Genomic DNA, 19,614 nt, shown 5'->3' on the forward strand with positions numbered 1-19,614 from the left:
TAGTATATTCATAGTATATATTACTACACGCTATAATACCCATCCGATCCTTCCCCCGGATACGGTTGCTATGTTGAATCTGCGATAGAAAAATGCCCTAAGTGCCCCTCTGCGTTTTCATTCAAAATCGATTGTAGATGGGTTTATATGTTCTGCCTTCCCGACGCCACCGGAGAAGCCGGAGGTGAGGAAGACAGTGGTTTTTTTAGCGGGAAATGGGAGAAATTTGGGGGGACTGAATTGTTGGCGACTGAGGAAGAATTTTTGCCAGAAATTGAGGAAGAAATTTTACCAGTAAACATGATTTTGATTCCATTTTTACAATGATTCCTTCTATTTAAAAGTGCATCAGTTAATTGCTAATTGGAAATTTGGGGATATGATGTTTTGTGATTTAAATACTGTGGCAATTTCCTAAATCTAATTGTGTTGAAGAAGCAATTATGATTGTGTCATGGTAGACTGAATTTTGAATTTTCTGGGGAGAGAGGAGTGTTCAGTGGAGAAGGAAGATGGGAGTTTGTTTTGGTGGGGTGGGGAGGGGGGAGGGAGGGGGTGAGAGAGTGGAGGGGGGGTTCGACAGGATTATGAGAGGGAAGGATGAGATAGTGGAGTTCGAAATTCATAGGATCTCGGGGATTGGGAGTTGGAGCTGAAATTCATACCGAGCACATGCCGTTCACGGCGCTACTGCTACGGTCGGCAGGCGATGGTGGAAGAGGAAAAGCAGAGCGAGTTAGGCGGAGTTCATGAATAGAAATGGGGGTAAATCTGTAATTCCCTATGTAATCTATCTATGAGTACTACCTACCAAACATGAAATTACGTTTGCTGCACAGCGTATCAAACACAAATCAATCTTAATTAAACTCCTTTTATCTACAAAAGGTATCCTAATTTAATCTATCAAGGCACATCCCTACCAATATACCAAACACGCACTTATATTCTTAGGCATTTCATGGGAATGGTTGTGAATTATCACCTATGAAAGATGTTACAAAAACAACTATAAATATTTCAATCACCAAATTCATCAGCAACACAATGCCTCACAAAATGTATAACAAACACCAACACAATATAACAATGCCAAACAAATCAAGTTTTGTAAAATCTCACTTATATTCTTAGGCATTTTATCAAACAACTGGTGAGCAATACCATATTATATATAACAAACACCAACACAATATAACAATGTCGGATCAAATCAAGTTTTGTAAAATCTCACTTATATTCTTAGGCATTTTATCAAACAACTGGTGAGCAATACCATATCATATATGTTTAAATAAAAGGAAAGATTTACATTTACATAACTTTAAATCATGGGAATGGTTGTTCCTAACCTCTGTTCTGGCTGTTCATAACCTCTATTCTGACAACGGGACAACGCACCTTATAACGGGACAAAAGAGATAGCTTGGAAGTTTGAACCTAAAGGTAACTTTTCGGTGAAGACGGCGTATCTTGCCGAACGGGGTTACTATGAGCAACATGATAGCCGAAGCGCGGTGGATACGAAAATGTAGAATAAGCTTGTGTGGAGTTTGTCTATCCCGCCGAAGGTCATAATTTTTCTTTGGAGAGCATTTTCTAATCTTCTCCCTTCAAATGCCAACCTTAGGGTTCATCATGTACCTACGGATGGGATCTGTAGCCTCTGCCATGATCGATGGGGGACAACCGAGCACTCACTTTTGTTCTGTCCGCTGCTGCGAGAACCGTGGAAGAGCTCAAGATTCTAGCCTCTCCTAGCCAACGCATATTACTTGAAGCTTTGGGACATTGTCTGGATGATTTTTCATGAGAATGACAAAGAGGATTATGAGATTTGGGCACTGATGCTCTGGAAATCATGGTCCTTCTTCTGCGACCGTGTGCATGGGGATGATACAGGTAAAGCTCTAACTTTTGAACCTGCTGTGGTCGCTCTGTGGGAGTCATACCAGGCGGCGAAACCCACCTTCACGTCGGAAATGTTGATGGGAGTTAAGATGGGTGAGAAGAAATGGAGGCAACCAAGGAATGGGCTCTTCCGGGTTGATGTTGATGCTTTGTTTGACAGCGCGGCCAACAAATGCAGAGTCGGCGTTATCATTCGCGACAGCAAAGGGGAGATCAAAGTGGCTGTATCCAAGCCGATGGTTCCTAGCTCGAATGTGATTTTTGCTGAACTTATGGCTGTTATCCAAGGGCTGGCTGTGAGCATTGAACATGACCTTCTTCCTATCGAGATTCATACAGACTCACTCTTGGCTGCGAGAGTTATGGCGAACCCTGATGAGGAAAAGTTTTTGCTGCCGGAAGACATGGTCGAGATGCTGCAGTGCTCCAGGGAATGCATCTTGGTGGGTGTTTACCATGTTTTTAGATCGGCTAATAGGGCCGCCCATTGTCTCGCGCAATTTTCGCGTTGTCTTAGCCAACCCAAGGTGTGGGAATGTGATTTTCCCGGGTGGTTAGATGCTATTGTAACCGATGATTATTCTTGAATGAAATCCTGGTTACTGTAAAAAAAAAAAAAAAGCAAAGAAGATAAACAAGAACTTCTAATGAGTCGTAAATGAAATAGTGGAGTGAAAAATACAAGACTGGGCAGAACATCTAAATCCTTGACAGCAGTTTTGAAGCTTCATTTGCTTGCGAAGAACAACAATTAATTATTCTTCCAAAAGTTTATAGCCAGCTTAAGGTCTTTATCACATTTTATATAGCAAAAACTGATCAAAATTTATGGCACATTGTTTGCACATCAATAGAATTGGAAAGATTACGGTACTATCAGTCTACATAATGTCATGAGAACTTAAAACCCACGGCTTACATTCTGTTACACAAAGCAAATTATTAAATTATTAATCATTGGCTAAACAGATATATAATAATGCTATATGGTTCGTCCTAACAAGAAAACATATTCCACATATATCCATTTAATCTCCAAGACATATAAAACACGACAAAGTATGCCCATTTAGATTATTGCACGAGCAATCAGAATCTCACCGAAAAGTATAAAAATATCAAATATTCCCTCCGTCCACCAATTCGTGTTTAGGGGGAGGGGCACAGATCTTAAGAAAAAATATTTTGTTTATTTGTTGAGTGGAGAAAGAGACACGACTTTTAAGAAAAAATAATTTATTTATTAAAAATGTAATTACTAAAAATGGGTAGGACATAAATTAGTGGACGAACTAAAAATGAAAATTTGAACCCGAATCAGTGGACGGAAGAAGTACTAATACTTATTCCATGGCGCGATCTAAGTTAGGATGGAATAGGTCGAGGTGGACCCGTAGAACCCCTATATTTACACCATGTGAACGGATCACATATGCACATAAACTTTTCGCAAAAACTTGCATGCGGCCGACCGCATGCTATGCGGTCCGTTTGAAAGTATACATTTCTTCACAATAATGTTTACTTTTATTCATAAGAACTTTTATTTTTAGTTATTTTCACTCATTAATACTTATATTCTTAATTATTTGGTCAAGTAATCATTGTCGTACAAAAAGTAATTGTTGTTACAATAAAATGTAATATTTCTAAAGTATTACATATATTCACGACATGTGCTACTTTTATTCATGAAAACTTGTACACTATTATATAAGTATACATTTATGCGAACAAATGCATATCTTACGCTACTAAAAGTAACCGGCCGCATACTATGTGGCCGGCCACATTCAAGACCAACCCAAACTTTTTTTACGTGTTGTTAGTTTTTAATTTTGTTTAATTCATTTCTCACTAAAAGGATAGTGAGAATAAAATAATCAGTTAGATATATTATAAATCATAAAAAAATATTATCAAAAAGAAGAATAAATCATAAAAAATAAACCCCTTAATAATTTATTTTAATTTTTTTTTCTTGAGGGATTTTTTTTAATAATTTTATTAGTAAAACAAAAACAAATTATTACTAATTAATTTCTCCCCATACCTTACCTTGCGGGAAGAAATTACAATTTCTGCGAAACGGGAAGAAGAAGCCACCGCCGCCTCCGCCCTCGTGCTACCACCGCCTTAGCCCTCAGCCGCCATTTCTGACTGGAACAGACGAAGCCTCAGGCTCCGCCTCACTGCAGCTGCAGTCGCGTCGCCCGTCGCCCCACCTCCACCATTTTTCGGCCCGCCTTCGGCCTCCGTTTCATCCTTCACTCTTCAGTCTTCAAGTAACAGCTCAAACCCTCAGATTTTATGTATGCTCGAATTTAACCCTTGTGTTTCAGGGCAGATTGTTAATTCTTATGCTAGAATCAAATGATTGTGGCTAATGTGTGAATGAATAGAACAGATTCGTATGCTCGATTCTTATATGTTTCTATGTGAAACTGTGACTGGAATAGTTGTTTTTTTAAAAGGAATAGTTTATTCTTATTGTGAGTTGTAATGTGGCATTCGATTTTTTTAAAAAAACAATCTCGCTGTTGATCGGTTTGGTTACGAATAGCGGTAACTGAAATTCTGGCGTTCGCATAATCTTACCAGATCCCTTTCGGTGAGATTCTGATTGCTCGTGCAATAATCTAAATAATTTATGTGGGCATACTTTGCCGTGTTTATATGTCTTGGTAAATGGAAGGATGAGTATATATGTGGAATATGTTTTCTTGTTAGGACGAACCATATAGCATAATATATCTGTTTAGCCAATGATTAATAATTTGCTTTGTGCAACGGAATGTAACCAGTGGGTTTTAAGTTCTCATGACATTATGTAGACTGATAGTACCGTAATCTTTCCAATTCTATTGATGTGCAAACAATGTGCCATAAATTTTGAACAGTTTTTGCTATATAAAATGTGATTAAGACCTCAAGCTGGCTATAAACTTTTGGAAGAATAATTGTTGATGGCACTTGTTCTTCGCAAGCAAATGAAGCTTCAAAATTGCTGTGAAGGATTTTAGATGTTCTGCTCAGTCTTGTATTTTTCACTCCACTATTTCATTTTGCCGATTCATTTACGCCTCGTTAGAAGTACTTGTTTATCTTCTTTGCTTTTTGTTGCTCTCTCTTTTGATTCACTTTTCCTGGGCCTTTTTAGTTTTATGGATTGGCTTCTTCTATTACTCTTCTCGATTGGTGGGTTGTGTTTCTTCTTTGTGGTTTGGTTGCTTGTCTGTTTCACCATGCCTTCTATAACTGTTACATAACATTCAACTCCTTTAACTTGATTGGTCTGCATGAAATAGGCATATTTAATTGATCTCATATGCAACTTCGTTGCAATTTCTTTTCTTTTTTTGTATTTAACTCAGCGTGCCCTCTTTGCATGTAGCCGACCGACAAGAGTGGTGCTTTTATGGCGGCCGAGTTTGATACGTCAGAGATAGAGTATGTGAGCTACAGCGGCGAGCATCACCTGCCGCTGATTATGAATCTGGTGGATCAGGAGCTGAGCGAACCATATTCCATCTTTACCTACAGATACTTCGTCTATCTCTGGCCCAATCTCTCTTTCCTCGTGAGCCTCCTTTATGCACCCTTTCTCTCTCTTTGAGAATTAGGATTTTCAATTGATTGGTTGATTGGGCTTGACCTAATGGCAGGCATTCCATGAAGGAAAATGCGTGGGCACGGTGGTATGCAAGATGGGAGATCATCGCCATACTTTCAGAGGATACATCGCCATGCTCGTTGTTCTCAACCCTTACAGAGGCCGAGGCATTGGTAGTTCCCCACATTACTAGCTCCATTTTATCTTTTTAGCCGCTAAAGTGTATGTAACCTAGTTAGTGAAATTCTAACTCTGCCATACAGCCTTCTTTTATCTTACCTTAAATTTGATTTAATATCTGTGCCGAATATAAGCTATTCTGATTCTTTTTAAATAAGCAACAAACTACTAGTATGCATCTGGGGTTGAATATACTCGTTCAAAAGCATGCTTATTTAAAAAAACTTTGTCCTGTACTCAAATAATTGAGATCTGTTTGCTTGCTTTCCTTGGCAGCAACTGAACTTGTTAGTAGATCAATTAAAGTGATGATGGAATCAGGTTGTGAGGAGGTATGTTAGTTTGATACTCTCTCCATTAGCACTGCCTTTGTTTTTCTCAAGGTTAGAAGCATAACAACTATCTCCTTTGAGACTCTTGTGACAGCTGTAACTGACAACAGAATCCAAAAATGCAATTTATCTGGCATAATTCTATGTATTTTTCTGAAATTTCTTTTTGCTTATTTCAAAGGTAACACTAGAAGCAGAAGTGACCAATAAAGGAGCACTAGCACTGTATGGTCGTCTGGGGTTTATTAGAGCCAAGAGGCTTTTCCGATACTACTTGAATGGTGTGGATGCTTTCCGGCTCAAGCTATTGTTTCCTCGACCGGAACCAAACTACTCTGACTCAATTAAGTCGATTGTAGATGAGGGTGTGGAGCATGGGGATGGGATCTCCCCTGAAGAAAGAAATATGCAGTAATACAGCAGGTATCGAGGTAGACTATTGAAGATGATCACTATATCATACCTCAAGATCCACATTTATCGATGTAGGGAGTTGTTCTGATATGGCTGCTGAGCTCGAGTGATGCAGCTTTTGTTGTAGTGATCTAGTTTCATTTCTTTGCAACTTTATTCTTTGTAAAGCTTGGTTATCTAACTTGGGATACAAACTTGAGAAAGTGCATCAAATAGAGGAATATGTTGTATTTTATGTTTGAGTGTATTTTTCTTACAGGAATTGATGCATGTATTTTCGAACTTGTTCTGTTTCAAGTTGAATTAATTATTGCATCTTTGGTATATGAAATGTATCAGAATTAATTAATTAAGTATACTATTTACTAAAATGTACAAGTATGCTAAAAAGTATTTGAAAGAATTGAACCGCCGACACATATATACATCTTGGAATCAATCTCGTTTTGCAGAGTTTAGCTTCCTCATATTTGTAATCGGATTAGAATAAGTGCGTTTGATATTTTTGAGTTGTTTTATTCAACTTCAAGGGTGTAGAAGTTGTTTTATGCAATGGGTAGTAGAGGCACGACGTGCTTGTACAATAGTTGGGTGTCTTTTCGTGTATCTTATCGTGTGTTCCATGAGAGCATAGCCACCCTAGCTCTCTCTCTCTATGCTTGTCAGCAATTTCAGCTTCCTCTTTCTTTCGCCTGCAAATCCAGTCATCCAAAGTATAAATCAAAAACAGTCTAAATTTATTGAATAGAGATAGGAAAATGATAAATATATAAATCCTAGGATCATAATATTAATAAACAATATAAATGAAAGTAGATTGATGTATTTGGTTGTTGAGACAAGACAAAAAAATATTTTAATTGGGCGGATGTTCCGGAGAAGTTGTTTTGGACATTAGAAATGGAGACGGAGGGAAGCAAACGCTTAATGTAACTGAGAAGTTATGGAGGCTGCTAGGGGTCTAGTGGTGGGTTCTCACAACAGGAACGAAGTTGTAGTCATTTGTAACCATGGAGAATTATGGGAGAAACCAATATGTGAGCAGTTAAAGGGGCAAGTGTGCAGCTTATGTGGAGATGAGGTTGGAGAGACAGAGGAGGGAGAGGTGTTTGTGGCGTGCAACGAGTGCGCATTCCCTATCTGCCGGGCGTGCTATGAGTATGAGCGCAGGGAAGGAGCCCAGCTCTGCCCTCAATGCAAAACCAGGTTCAAACGCCTCAAGGGCTCTGCTAGAGTAGCTGGTGATGACGATGAGGATGGCCTCGATGACCTTCACAATGAGTTCGCTTTCACAGACCAACAACCTCTGCTCACTCCCCAAATGGTAAGACCCATGCCCAACTTAATTTTCAGTATTCAACTTTTTTCATACGTATCAATGTTTGCATGTGTAGCCACATTTTGAGCATACTCCTCCTCCACTTCCATGGACTGATTCAAGCCTTGTAGGTACTGTTCCAGCTTGCTCCTCTGACCTCTCCACTTTGTTTAATACAATTCCTAGCTCAAGATTCTATTGATAAATTTCCTAGCTTCTGCAGCTGAAACTAAATCCCCTGATCCTTCAGAGGATTTGGCGGTTTATGGGAATGGTAGAATAGCATGGAAGAAGCGGTTGGAGAGATGGAAATCGAGGCAACTTCATTTACATAGAACCAATGACAAGGGTGAAAGCGATGATGGCATTGGCAGCAGTGCAAAAGGAGTTGCAGATTCACCCTTGTAAGATAGCTGCCGACAGCTCATCAATTAATTTCTAAGTTATCATCTGATATTTTTCTTAATCTATACAACCAGGAGGGATGAAGGCAGACTTCCGTTATCAAGAAAATTGCCAATTTCAGCGAGTCAACTTAATCCTTATAGGATGATTATCATCATCCGCTGTATAGTTCTTGGATTCTTCTTCCATTACCGGATCTTGCATCCCGTAAATGATGCTTATACAGTGTGGCTTGTATCGGTTATCTGTGAAATTTGGTTTGCGATTTCATGGATTCTTGATCAGTTCCCAAAATGGCTGCCGGTCAACCGGGAAACCTTCCTGGACAGATTGTCCTTAAGGTTGGTTTAACTCTCTCTCTCTCTCCCTCTCAAATGCACCATAGATAACTAACATTTAATCCAGGTATGAGAATTCAAAGGAAGGTGAAGGTTCGGAACTGCCATCAGTTGATATATTTGTGAATAGGGTGGAAGAAGCCCCATTAGAGACGGCTAACACAATATTATCAATACTAGCTGTGGACTATCCAGTTGAGAAGGTATCATGCTATATTTCTGATGATGGAGCTTCCATGCTCACTTTCCAAGTCTTGTCAGAAACATGCCACTTTGCTCGCAAATGGGTTCCTTTCTGCAAGAAATTTAACATTGAGCCAAGGGCTCCTCACTCTTATTTCTCCGAGAAGATGGACTATTTAAAGGACAAGGTCTTCCCTGAATTTATTAAGGAAAGACGATCTATCAAGGTATTTGATGGTTTTGTTTATCTAACTAAGTTGATCATGATCATCATAATAATTAATGTTTTGATGGATGTATAGAGGGAGTACGAGGAATTCAAAGTTGGGATAAATGCTTTAGTTTCTAAATCACAAAAGGTTCCTGATGAAGGCTGGAAAATGCAAGATGGGACACCATGGCCTGGAAATAATGCCCGAGATCATCCTGGAATGATCCAGGTTTGTTCTCCAGTTAATCTTACTTTAAATTAATTAATTGATTAACTTATTTTGTGAGATGTAGTTCAGGTATTCCTAGGCGAAATTGGTGGAGATGGCATCAAGGGAAATAATTTACCATGTTTAGTATATGTGTCTAGGGAGAGAAGGCCTGACTTTGATCACCACAAAAGGGCAGGTGCAATGAATGCACTGGTGAGTGTATATCTATGTATCAATGACAATGTACATTGATGTAGCTAGCTAGCATCTTATATGACACTACATAATTGACTAAACTGCATGCAGCTTCGCGTCTCAGGTGTTCTGAGGAATGCCCCATACATCTTGAATCTGGATTGCGGTCATTACATAAACAATAGCAAGGTTCTTAGAGAAGCAATGTGTTTCATGATGACTGGTAAAAGAGTTTGCTATGTGCAATTTCCTCAGATGCTTGATGGACATGATTATTCCAATAGAGACACTGTGTTTTTTAACGTACGTACCTACTGCTTTTTCTTTGTGTTGAACTGAGATGTAGAAATATGACTTACTGACCGTTTCAATGGATGAATATATAGATCAACATGAAAGGGCTGGACGGGATACAAGGGCCGACGTACATGGGGAGTGGATGCGTGTTTAGGAGATTTGCATTTTACGGTTCCAAGAGGCATGGGACTTGCAACTGCTGGCCTCACAACTGGTACTGTCACACTTGTCTTTCTCCAAGAAAGAAAAACAAGCTTCAAATTTCAACTACCAAGAGGCCTGCATTTGAAGATGGAACGATTCAAGGTTAGATTGAGAAAATTTTATCATCCCCATCCACTACGGTGTTGCTTTTGAAATCTGTGTACAAATTTTGCTTAATATGCAGTGCTTGAAAGTGAGAGATCAATGGAGCATAAACTAGAGAACAAATTTGGGCAGTCTCCAATATTCATTGCATCAACACTTGTTGAAGAGGGAGGAACTGTAGAAAGTGTAGGAAGCTCTACATCTTTATTGAGTGAAGCCATTCATGTGATTGGATGTGGATATGAAGAGAAGACAGATTGGGGAAAAGAGGTAGCATTTGGTTATGTTTTTTCATGTTCAGTTCAATTCAAATACTATTAACTAATTACACTTAAATTTTGTCATGCTGCATAAGGTTGGATGGATGTATGGTTCTAGTAGAGCAAAAGATATGTTGACAGGATATAAAATGCAGTGCCGCGGATGGCGATCCATCTATTGTGTTCCTCGGAGACAAGCATTCAAAGGTCCGGTAGTAAGCAGTGGTCTGCATCAAGCATTGTGTCATGCATTTGGTTCAGTTGAGATCTTTTTAAGTAGGCAGTGTCCACTATGGTATGGGTATGGAGGTGGTCTCAAATGGCTCCAGCGCTTCTCCTATATCAATGCGACGATATACCCATTCACATCAATTCCATTACTGGCTTACTGCACTCTACCTGCCGTGTGCTTACTCACCGAGAAATTCATAACTCCCGAGGTCGACAATGTTGGGAGTATGCTGTTTTTGTCACTGTTTATGTGTGTTTTTGCAACATGCATGTTGGAGATGAGGTGGAGTGGAGTTGGGTTTGGCGAGTGGTGGAGGAATGAGCAGTTTTGGATGATGGGAGGTGTTTCTTGCCACCTCTTTGGTGTGTTTCAGGGATTGTTGAAAGTTGTGGCGGGAATAGAAATAGAGACGATTGGTGTTGATATGGTGCTGCTGATTCCCCCAACTACGCTTTTAGTAGTAAACGTGATTGGAGTTGTTGGTGGAATTTCGGTTGCTTTTAGCAAGAGTTACGAGTCGTTGGGGCCTGTGTTGGGGCGATTGGTGTTTGCTTTGTGGGTGATAGCGCATCTTTATCCTTTCCTCAAGGGGCGTGGGCGTGAGCGTGGACGTGTCAGCACCATCGTTCTACTATGGTCCATACTAGTAGGCTCTATATTCTCCTTGCTTTGGGTACGAATTGACCCATTCATGCCCAACCCAGATGCCCCTTCGCTCCAAGAATGTGGTTTGGACTGCGTTTGAATCTTACATTGCCTTCACATCCAAATTTTACTTGGCTCAATTTTATTAGGAACTTAATCACTAGAGTCTATGGGACTTCTTTTTTTGTGCAACTAAGTTTGCAGGCATGAATTTTACCAAAATCTTCACTATGACTACCTTTGTTAATCTCTGCAAAAGTTACCTTAAAATTTATCTTCATCCAAAATAAATTAAACGGCACATCAAAGCCTTCTTCTATCTCTTTGCCTCAACAATTTCATCTGGCTTCGCGTTTCATTCACCTTCCTCTTTCATTCATCTACAAGATCCAGTCATCCAAAGAATAAATCAAAATCTAGTCTGAATTTATTAAATTAAAATAAGAAAATGATAAATAATAAATATGTCTAACTTCAACTGAATATTATTATGAGTTCTATTCAAGCGTCCTACCATATTCACATACTAATGGACTAATTAACTAAATAGTCAAATATATATCAAATATTTATATTTTTCATAACAGAAATATTTATCGAGAAGGATTCATTTTTTTGTAAAATAGGGAGCAAGTTTTCCTCTTTTAATTCTTAAAATAGGGAGTATTATAAATCAATTCTTGTAATATGTTTAGGTTATGATGAAATTAAATTTTTGAATTGTTTCAAACTTTTGTGATATGATGAACATATATTATGGTACAACAAAGCATTTGTTACTATTTTTTGAAAAAACCTATGAGTTTGAGCAATAGATAAATGAAAAAGAATAGTGCTTATAAGCAAAATTAGGTGTTGTCTAATTAGAGTAAAAAATAAGAATGGTGAGCCTACAGTATCTCCCGAAACCTCGTGTCTCAGTTGCCACATCCCACCTCAACTGTATTGGTACTGCCAGCGCTGCACTCTCTCTCTCTCTAACTTTTTTCGTTACGTAGAAGAATCAGATGAGACTCATACAGAAACGGAAACGCCAAATCCATGACCATGTCTTGTGCGGGTTGAAGTCGACCTTACTTTCAAAGAAGCAATTGCATTTGCATAGTCGAGATTATGAATAATGCGGAAGCAAACTGGTGCTGCAATGAACATAATAGTGGTGATGGTGATGGTGGTGGCGGTGGCCCCGCACGTGTTGGGGCAGCCGCAAGAAAACGCAGCGGAGACTCTCATGAAATTCAAAACTGCTCTAACCAATTCGGATCCAGCGCTAGCCAATTGGAATCCATCCAAGCCACCGTGTACGGGGAACACAGGCAATTGGGCCGGCGTACTGTGCTACAACGGCTACGTGTGGGGCCTACAGCTCGACAATATGAGGCTGCAGGGCCAGATTAACGTCGATTCCCTCGCCACCCTGCCTTACCTCCGCTCCCTCAGCTTCATCAACAACAACTTTCAAGGCTCCATGCCTGACTGGCGGAAGCTCCCCACGCTCAAGTCCTTGTATTTGTCGGGCAACCACTTCTCCGGCCAGATCCCCAATGATGCTTTTGACGGCATGGACTCCTTGAAGAGGGTCTATTTGTCCAACAACCAATTCAGTGGCCCCATCCCTGCGTCTCTCACATCGTCTAGGATGGTGGAGGTCGGCCTTGACAACAACCAGTTCTCCGGCGCCATACCCACTGTCGACTCACAAAATCTCCAGGTCTTCAATGTCTCCAACAATCAGCTGCAGGGTCCCGTCCCGCCATCTCTGCTCAGGATGGATCCATCATCCTTCACAGGTACGTACGTATGATTGCATTCCCTGGGCAATAGGCATGATGGCTATCCATATTATTGATTTGTGCAGGCAACAAAGCGTTGTGTGGGGGCCCTGAGGGGCCATCGTGCGATCCTCCCAAGCCCCCACCGGACTTGGAGCCGCTTCTTCATGCTCCGCCCAATGCCCACGCCCCTCCTGTGAGGCCTAACCATAAAAAATCATCATCCGCCTCTCCCGCAAAGATAGCTATAATCGTACTCAGCATCCTGCTGGCTTTGTTTCTCCTCCTACTGCTTCTTCTGCTTTGTCGGACGAGCCTCGATGATGAGGATGATGAAACGCCCAAGCAACAACAACAACAAAAGCAACAACAGGGGATGAGATCAGAAACGACATCCCCTTATAGCGAGAGGAGTCCTCTGCCGGCGGGGGCGGTGGCTGTAACAATAGGTACCTCCCCTATAACAATAGGTACATCCCCTCGTGAACTGGGCGGGAGAGGCGAGCAGCAACAACAACCAAGCAAGCTATCGTTCGTGAGAGACGACAGACAGAAGTTTGACCTGCAGGACCTAATGAGAGCATCAGCAGAAGTGCTGGGATCTGGAAACTTCGGGGCATCATACAAAGCAGTGTTGGTGGACGGGGAGGCGCTGGTGGTCAAGAGATTCAAGCAAATGAATAACATTGCCAAGGAAGATTTCCACGACCACATGAGGAGACTCGGCAGGCTCAAACACCCCAATTTGTTGCCCTTAGTAGCATACTTGTATCGCAAAGAAGAGAAGCTACTGGTTTTCGACTTTGTCCCAAACAACAGCTTGGGGAAGCACCTTCACGATGATGGAAAACGCCCCGAGGGATGGCCAAAGCCGCTTAACTGGTCGTGCCGGTTAAAAGTCATCAAAGGAGTAGTGAGGGGGCTGGCTTACCTCTACACCGAGCTGCCCAGCCTAAATGCCCCTCACGGCCACTTGAAATCATCCAACGTCATGCTAGATAGAAACTACAATGCCTTGCTCATGGACTACACCCTCGGCCCCATTGTCAACCCCAACAAGATCAGCCAAGCCCTCGTGGCATACAAATGCCCCGAATTTGCCCAAACCAGCCGAACTTCCAAGAAATCTGATGTATGGTGTTTGGGGATTTTGATACTGGAGACTCTGACAGGCAAGCCCGTAGACAAGTACCTCGGTCAGGGGAGCAAACAGTATGGTGTAGACTTAGCCAGATGGGTGAAAGGTATCGTTGAGGAGGCAAATGCGAAAGGTGCACGGGTGTTCGACAAGAACATGGAGTTCAGTGAACGGTCGCTACTGGAGATGGAGATGCTTTTGCAGATTGGAATAGCCTGCTGCCAAGAGGACCTGGACAAGAGGTTAGGTTTGGCGGAGGCACTTAGAAAAATTGAGCAACTGCAGGAGTAATTTAGTCACGACATCAGGTATCTATTCTGTCATCACAAATAAATAATATCAAGAGGATTCTTACTTGCAGATCAACCTTTTTGGTAGGATTGACTTCCAAAGGTGAATGAAGCTTCAGGCAACACCACAAAAGAATGGAGAATAAACAATATGTGGAAGATACATGATATCATTCGCCTCAAATCTTTCAAATATAGTTAATTTTAATGGCAAAAACATCAATTTAAATTGTTTTGTGTTTAGAAACAATAGGGGAACCTTCACCATCTTTATGTAGTGTCATTTCACAAGTAATATAAAAATTGCTTATCGATGTGCTTCATCTCTTCATCAAGTTAGATTAATCAATATGAGAAAACAATCTGCTTGGCAAGCGCATAAAAACAATAGTTACATTTGTTTTTAATTACCTAAAAATGTAATGGGAGTAAAGATTTTAATCACAAAAATGATACATGCGAGCACAACCAACAATCAATGAGGCTCATGACTGCTAGGATCATAACTGAAAGTCACCAGTTTTGTAACTTGCGGGTGCTCCAACCCCATAAAACATACTCCCTCCGTCCATGAAAGAACTTTCTAGGAGGGAGTGACACAAGTTTTAATAAAATGTTGTATAGTGTATTGAGAGTGGAGAAAAAGTTGTAAAGTGTATTGGGAATTGTGAAAAAGTATTAATAATTTATTGTGTTGTTTTAATTAATGTTATTTGAGTGGTGGGAATTGTCTTAAAAGGGGAGTATTTTTTAAGTGGTGGGGTATTGTCCCAAAATAGGAAAAAGTAGGAAGTTCTTTCGTGGACGTCCCGAAATAGAAAAATAGGAAGTTCTTTCGTGGACGGAGGGAGTAGTAAAAAAAAAAACTGGAACAATGAAACATAATGACAAAACAGTTTAAGAAGCAACATATATGTATAGCGATCTATACGAAGATTGAAATGGAGCCACATAACATATCTATTCAAAAACCCTTTTTCAAAGGATAATAAACACACAAAGCGAACCAAGAAAACCAACTTGAACTAAAAATTATCCAGAATTGTGCAGAGACAGTATAAGCATAATCCTGCAGCAAGAGAGCAGTCAACCCTCACCTCGTAAGTATTTAATAGCTTGAATTAAAAGCCGTATGGATTGTCATTGGCGTAATAAAAAATTATACTAGTATCTACTAATTTTATTCGTTATATTTATGCATGGATTCTTTTAGTACAAATTTTAATACCCCTTCCATCCCAATTAAGTTGATCAATTTTTTTCGACACGAAATTTAAAAAATTAGTTTTTTAAGTGTATTTGGCAATAAAGTGAATAAGTGATTAAATGTTTCTTTTCTTATATTTATTCCACATAAAGAAATTGATGATCAACTTAGTTGTGACTCGGGATGTCAATCGAGCCAACCCACTGTGTTTCGGGTTAGCCCTATTGAGTTTTGAGTTGATCGGCTGCGGGCTAATCGGATTGAGGAGTTTGTAGGGTTATAAATTTTCAACCCTAACCCTAAATGTTCGGGTTTCGGGCTAGCCCATCAGGTTAATCGGATTAAAGGCGTAAAAATAAAATAATCATTTGTATTTGTTATTCTTAATATGGTCTAATATACACATGCATAAAACATACATAGAAATCAAATATATAAATTATATAGCAAGCATGAAATGCAAAAATATACTATTGAAGAAAAAAAATCAAGGTTACATAACATATAAAATAAGTTGGTAACAATAAAATGTTCAACTTTGTTAAAGAAAAAATAATAAAATATCCAACAATAATTTGAACTCATATAATCAAAGCATCTCAAAAATACAGAAAAGTGAAGTGATGAGACTTTATAATATTTTGTCATTTTTTAATTTTTATATCTACATATTTTATGTTAAGTATTCGGGTTTCGGGCTAGCCCATCGGGTTAGTCGGACCGACCCTATCGGGTGCCGGGCAATTCGGTTACGGGCTAATCGGGTTGTAATTTTTATCGGGTTGAAAATTTTCAACCCTAACCCTCTCGGATTGCGGGTTAATCGGGCCAGCATACGGGTTTCGGGTTGGATTGACATCCCTAGTTGTGACGGCTCTCCACTCCCCCAAAAAAAAAATATTGATCAAGTTAGTGAGACGAAGAGAGTAAAAATTATTGAGAAAACGCTCGAGTATATTAACAGTGGATAAAGATCCCACAATAAGGATAAAATCATCAAATTATATATACGATAGTCTGTAAAAATAAAAAAACTACATAAATTTGGGATGTATCAAAAAGAAAAAAAAACTAGTACATTAATTTTTAAGGGGTGGAGGGAGTAATATTTGTTACAATACATTAATAGAAAACAACTTACAAAATATGTTTTTCAAAATAAATTTAGGTGTTAAGATTTTTATTCTCTCCTAAAACTAAGATTTTGCTTTAAACAAAAAAAAGTATAGATTTTGCTTTTATTCAATACTAATAAAAAAGAAAAGAAAGAAAATGAACTTGCATGATTCAATATTTGTAATCTATATATATATAAAAGTAAAATAAGCTCTATCCTACGTGGCGTAATAGAATCACTCCATTTTAATTTTCCTTAATTCTCATTCATTCTTATTTTTTCTAAATTTTTAATCAACAAATTTCTATATATCTAATTTCGAACCTATCATCAACAAATTTCTATATCTAATTTCTATTCACATCACTTATTTTATTTTAAAAAACACAAAATCTAACATTTCTCTACCCCAATTCGGCAATTCCCAAAACCTAAAATCAATTCCCCTTCTCCCATCTCTCACATCCGATTCTCCCCTCCCCCGCCGCCGCAATCTGCCCCACTGCGCCCCGCCCCTCCACCGCCACGATCTGCTTCGCTGGACCACCTTCAAACCTGAAACCCTAATCTAGCGCGCCTCCACAATCTGCACACACTTGCGCCCCTCTGAGGCGCGACCAGACCCCGTCGCACCACCTTCGGCCGCCGTCGCGTCGCCGCGCTGCGCCGTCGCGACCAGAGCAGTCCGCCAGTTGCGCGCTTGGAGCAGGGGATGATACAGTCAGGTAGGATTCTAATTGTTAGATTTAATTGTTGGATTTATTTCAATGGCAGTGGGTAACTAATGGGGGCTGATTTTCGATTTAATTGCTGGATTTTCGAAAGATGGGTGTTAATGGGTCAGCCCCTTTTATGCTGTTTCTCCTTGCCCTCTAGCTGTTTGACGAAATGTCTGAATGACGATTGTGTTGATGATGCCTATTGGGTTATTGTGTTAATTAATCTATCTTTTTCTGTACAAGTTCAATTTGGTGGCTGCTCTAAGCGTTAGTATAACTCGTGTTTGAAGTGGCGATGCAATTTTTTTGTTTCTCACATAAATTTTGGAGTGTGGATAGGTTTGATTTATTAGTCTGTTCTGAGTAATTAACATACTCAAGGAAGTTCCGTATTACTGTTAGGTTTATGCTGAGTTGGCTTCAAAGTATCGTGTTCAAGTTTTCAAGACTTTGAAGCTCAAAGTGGGGAAGAACTTGACATCTGATATTGAAGTTCTTAAAGCTATACGCACAATCCATTCTGATTGTTTGTTAATTTTGGAGTGTGGAGAGGTTTGATTTTATTAGTCTGTTCTGAGTAATTAACATAACTCAAGGAAGTTCCGTATTACTGTTAGGTTTATGCTGAGTTGGCTTCAAAGTATCGTGTTCAAGTTTTGCAAGACTTTGAAGCTCAAAGTGGGGAAGAACTTGACATCTGATATTGAAGTTCTTAAAGCTATACGCACAGTCCATTCTGATTGTTTGTTCATTTTAGATGCTAATAAAGGTTATATCTTTGAGGAAGCCATTCAAGTTCTCCAAAAATTTCACGGCAGAGGATCCAGTTCTTGGGGGTTATGAAGGTACTTTTTGCCATCTATCTGGTTTTTCACATTGTCTGTTGTGTTCTATATCTTTCAAGGCCCTTACTTATGCATAATGACTCTTTGAATTTCATCAGGTTAAAATTGCCTTGATTCTCCAGCACGGGTCTTAACTTAACGTCAGCAGACACTGTTGTGTTCTTGGAGTTACCCACGAACCCTGCTGATATTCAACAGGTGCCTTTGATACCCTATTAATCTTTTGATCAGGTGGAGTCTGCAATTGATAAAATTGGAGAAGTGGGGGTGAGTTTGTGGAATAGCGCAGACCAAGTGATTGGAGCTATTACGTCCCTTACGGGTGCAGTGAAGCCCGTCGTAGATGCAGTGTGGCCTATATTAAAGCAAGCTGGATAGCACATTCAATCTTTTGAAGATAAAATATTTTGTTGCTGATTCTTTTAGATGTGGGTTTGGGGATCATCGGGTTCCACTTGCATTCAAGCTTGATCTCTTAAAGAAACTATTGCAAGGTATGGCATGGCAGGGAAGCATATTTCTCATTCTTGGGTTGATTTCTCAAGGTACACAGTGCATTCTTTTGGGATTTGGTGTAATGAAAAATTTACATGCTATGTGACAGTACGGGGTGACAAGGCAATGCAAATCATTCAGAGTGGACTGAAGGTGAAGGTGTATGAACTGTTGAGAAGAAACTTTAGTGAAATTAGTTGTTTTGGCTTTTAGTATTCAGGAGCATATTGCTCTTAGAATTAATTAAATCTCACTTGCTCTCTTGCGAAAGTTGTTGCTTGATACATCTCGTGCTGCCAAATGTTTTTGAAATATAAATTGAATTATATGCTTGATAATAGCTCAATCTTCATAATGTTGGTAAGCTGACTTAATCATGAAAATGTCTTAATTTTGGTGTTTCACAATGTTTTAATTGATTATAATCTAATTTTTATTAATTTGTCTAATTTTTTCGAATATTTATTTCGTTAAGTTATATTAGGTGGATGGATGTCTTCTTTAATATACATTTTCGTTTTAGTTTGACATGTATGTAGACCTTTTTACTATAATAATTTGACATATCATGTTAACATTTTTTTAAAATGAAAAATCTCTACAATTTATTAATATATAGTATGAACTAATTCCTAAATTTTTTTTTTATAAATTATAACATAAAATAATTCCCGTCGAAATTCGACGGGTTACCAATAATAGAACCCGTAAAGTAAACTTGAAAACCATTTTAAATCATGTCCTGTTTTATTCTTTGATCTTGCACCAAGTTTAAACATGCAAATTTACCTGGAATTTACATGAATTATGGATTTATAATATATAAAAAATATATTTTTGATATATTGTATCACGTTTTTTAAAAAATTGACGTATTTACGTCCTCTTATCGTATCATTTGCGTATTACGTATTCGTCCCCATGCTTCATAGAATTATTCTATTATTCAACTAATATTTATCGTTATTTTCAAGCCT

The 19,614-nt window shown here is 39.1% G+C and overlaps 3 protein-coding genes and 1 long non-coding RNA gene across 7 annotated transcripts; all 4 read left to right on the forward strand.

The window, feature by feature from the left end:
* Positions 1–3,947: 3,947 nt before the first annotated feature.
* Positions 3,948–6,765, forward strand: LOC131013055 (N-alpha-acetyltransferase MAK3). Of its 2 annotated transcripts, none has more exons than XM_057941058.1 (5): positions 3,948–4,223; positions 5,306–5,491; positions 5,577–5,697; positions 5,981–6,036; positions 6,218–6,765. In XM_057941058.1, the coding sequence occupies exons 2-5, from the start codon at positions 5,330–5,332 to the stop codon at positions 6,449–6,451; spliced, it is 573 nt and encodes a 190-aa protein (XP_057797041.1). In that variant the 5' UTR covers positions 3,948–4,223; positions 5,306–5,329; the 3' UTR covers positions 6,452–6,765. The 2 variants fall into 2 exon arrangements, with proteins under 2 accessions (XP_057797041.1, XP_057797040.1); XM_057941057.1 differs by having other exon boundaries at positions 3,950–4,196.
* A 628-nt stretch (positions 6,766–7,393) lies between these two features.
* LOC131013051 (probable cellulose synthase A catalytic subunit 3 [UDP-forming]) lies at positions 7,394–11,375 on the forward strand. Its single transcript, XM_057941052.1, has 11 exons — positions 7,394–7,774; positions 7,845–7,899; positions 7,992–8,172; positions 8,248–8,514; positions 8,579–8,921; positions 8,997–9,134; positions 9,204–9,329; positions 9,423–9,614; positions 9,698–9,914; positions 9,997–10,187; positions 10,273–11,375. Exons 1-11 carry the CDS (start codon positions 7,394–7,396, stop codon positions 11,152–11,154), a joined length of 2,973 nt encoding a protein of 990 aa, XP_057797035.1. The 3' UTR covers positions 11,155–11,375.
* Positions 11,376–12,022: 647 nt separating this feature from the next.
* On the forward strand, positions 12,023–14,585 carry LOC131013062 (pollen receptor-like kinase 4). Its single transcript, XM_057941064.1, has 3 exons — positions 12,023–12,844; positions 12,913–14,272; positions 14,343–14,585. Exons 1-2 carry the CDS (start codon positions 12,175–12,177, stop codon positions 14,253–14,255), a joined length of 2,013 nt encoding a protein of 670 aa, XP_057797047.1. The 5' UTR covers positions 12,023–12,174; the 3' UTR covers positions 14,256–14,272; positions 14,343–14,585.
* Positions 14,586–16,852: 2,267 nt separating this feature from the next.
* LOC131013063 (uncharacterized) lies at positions 16,853–18,977 on the forward strand. Of its 3 annotated transcripts, none has more exons than XR_009097573.1 (3): positions 16,853–17,303; positions 18,055–18,142; positions 18,241–18,977. It is a non-coding gene; the product is annotated as an uncharacterized LOC131013063 (long non-coding RNA). The 3 variants fall into 3 exon arrangements; XR_009097571.1 differs by having other exon boundaries at positions 16,929–17,303; positions 17,700–18,142; XR_009097572.1 differs by having other exon boundaries at positions 16,934–17,303; positions 17,915–18,142.
* The last annotated feature ends 637 nt before the right edge of the window (positions 18,978–19,614 follow it).

Source organism: Salvia miltiorrhiza, chromosome 2 (genome assembly GCF_028751815.1).
Source record: "Salvia miltiorrhiza cultivar Shanhuang (shh) chromosome 2, IMPLAD_Smil_shh, whole genome shotgun sequence".
NCBI classification, from domain to species: Eukaryota; Viridiplantae; Streptophyta; class Magnoliopsida; order Lamiales; family Lamiaceae; genus Salvia; species Salvia miltiorrhiza.

Coding starts and splice junctions, on each gene's coding strand:
- LOC131013062 (XM_057941064.1), top strand. CDS start 12,175: ATGCGGAAGCAAACTGGTGCTGCAATGAACATAATAGTGGTGATGGTG. Junction 12,845..12,912: donor GGATCCATCATCCTTCACAG/GTACGTACGTAT, acceptor TGATTTGTGCAG/GCAACAAAGCGTTGTGTGGG.
- LOC131013055 (XM_057941058.1), top strand. CDS start 5,330: ATGGCGGCCGAGTTTGATACGTCAGAGATAGAGTATGTGAGCTACAGC. Junction 5,698..5,980: donor TTACAGAGGCCGAGGCATTG/GTAGTTCCCCAC, acceptor TTTCCTTGGCAG/CAACTGAACTTGTTAGTAGA. Junction 6,037..6,217: donor TGGAATCAGGTTGTGAGGAG/GTATGTTAGTTT, acceptor CTTATTTCAAAG/GTAACACTAGAAGCAGAAGT.
- LOC131013051 (XM_057941052.1), top strand. CDS start 7,394: ATGGAGGCTGCTAGGGGTCTAGTGGTGGGTTCTCACAACAGGAACGAA. Junction 9,135..9,203: donor ATCATCCTGGAATGATCCAG/GTTTGTTCTCCA, acceptor GATGTAGTTCAG/GTATTCCTAGGCGAAATTGG. Junction 10,188..10,272: donor AGACAGATTGGGGAAAAGAG/GTAGCATTTGGT, acceptor ATGCTGCATAAG/GTTGGATGGATGTATGGTTC.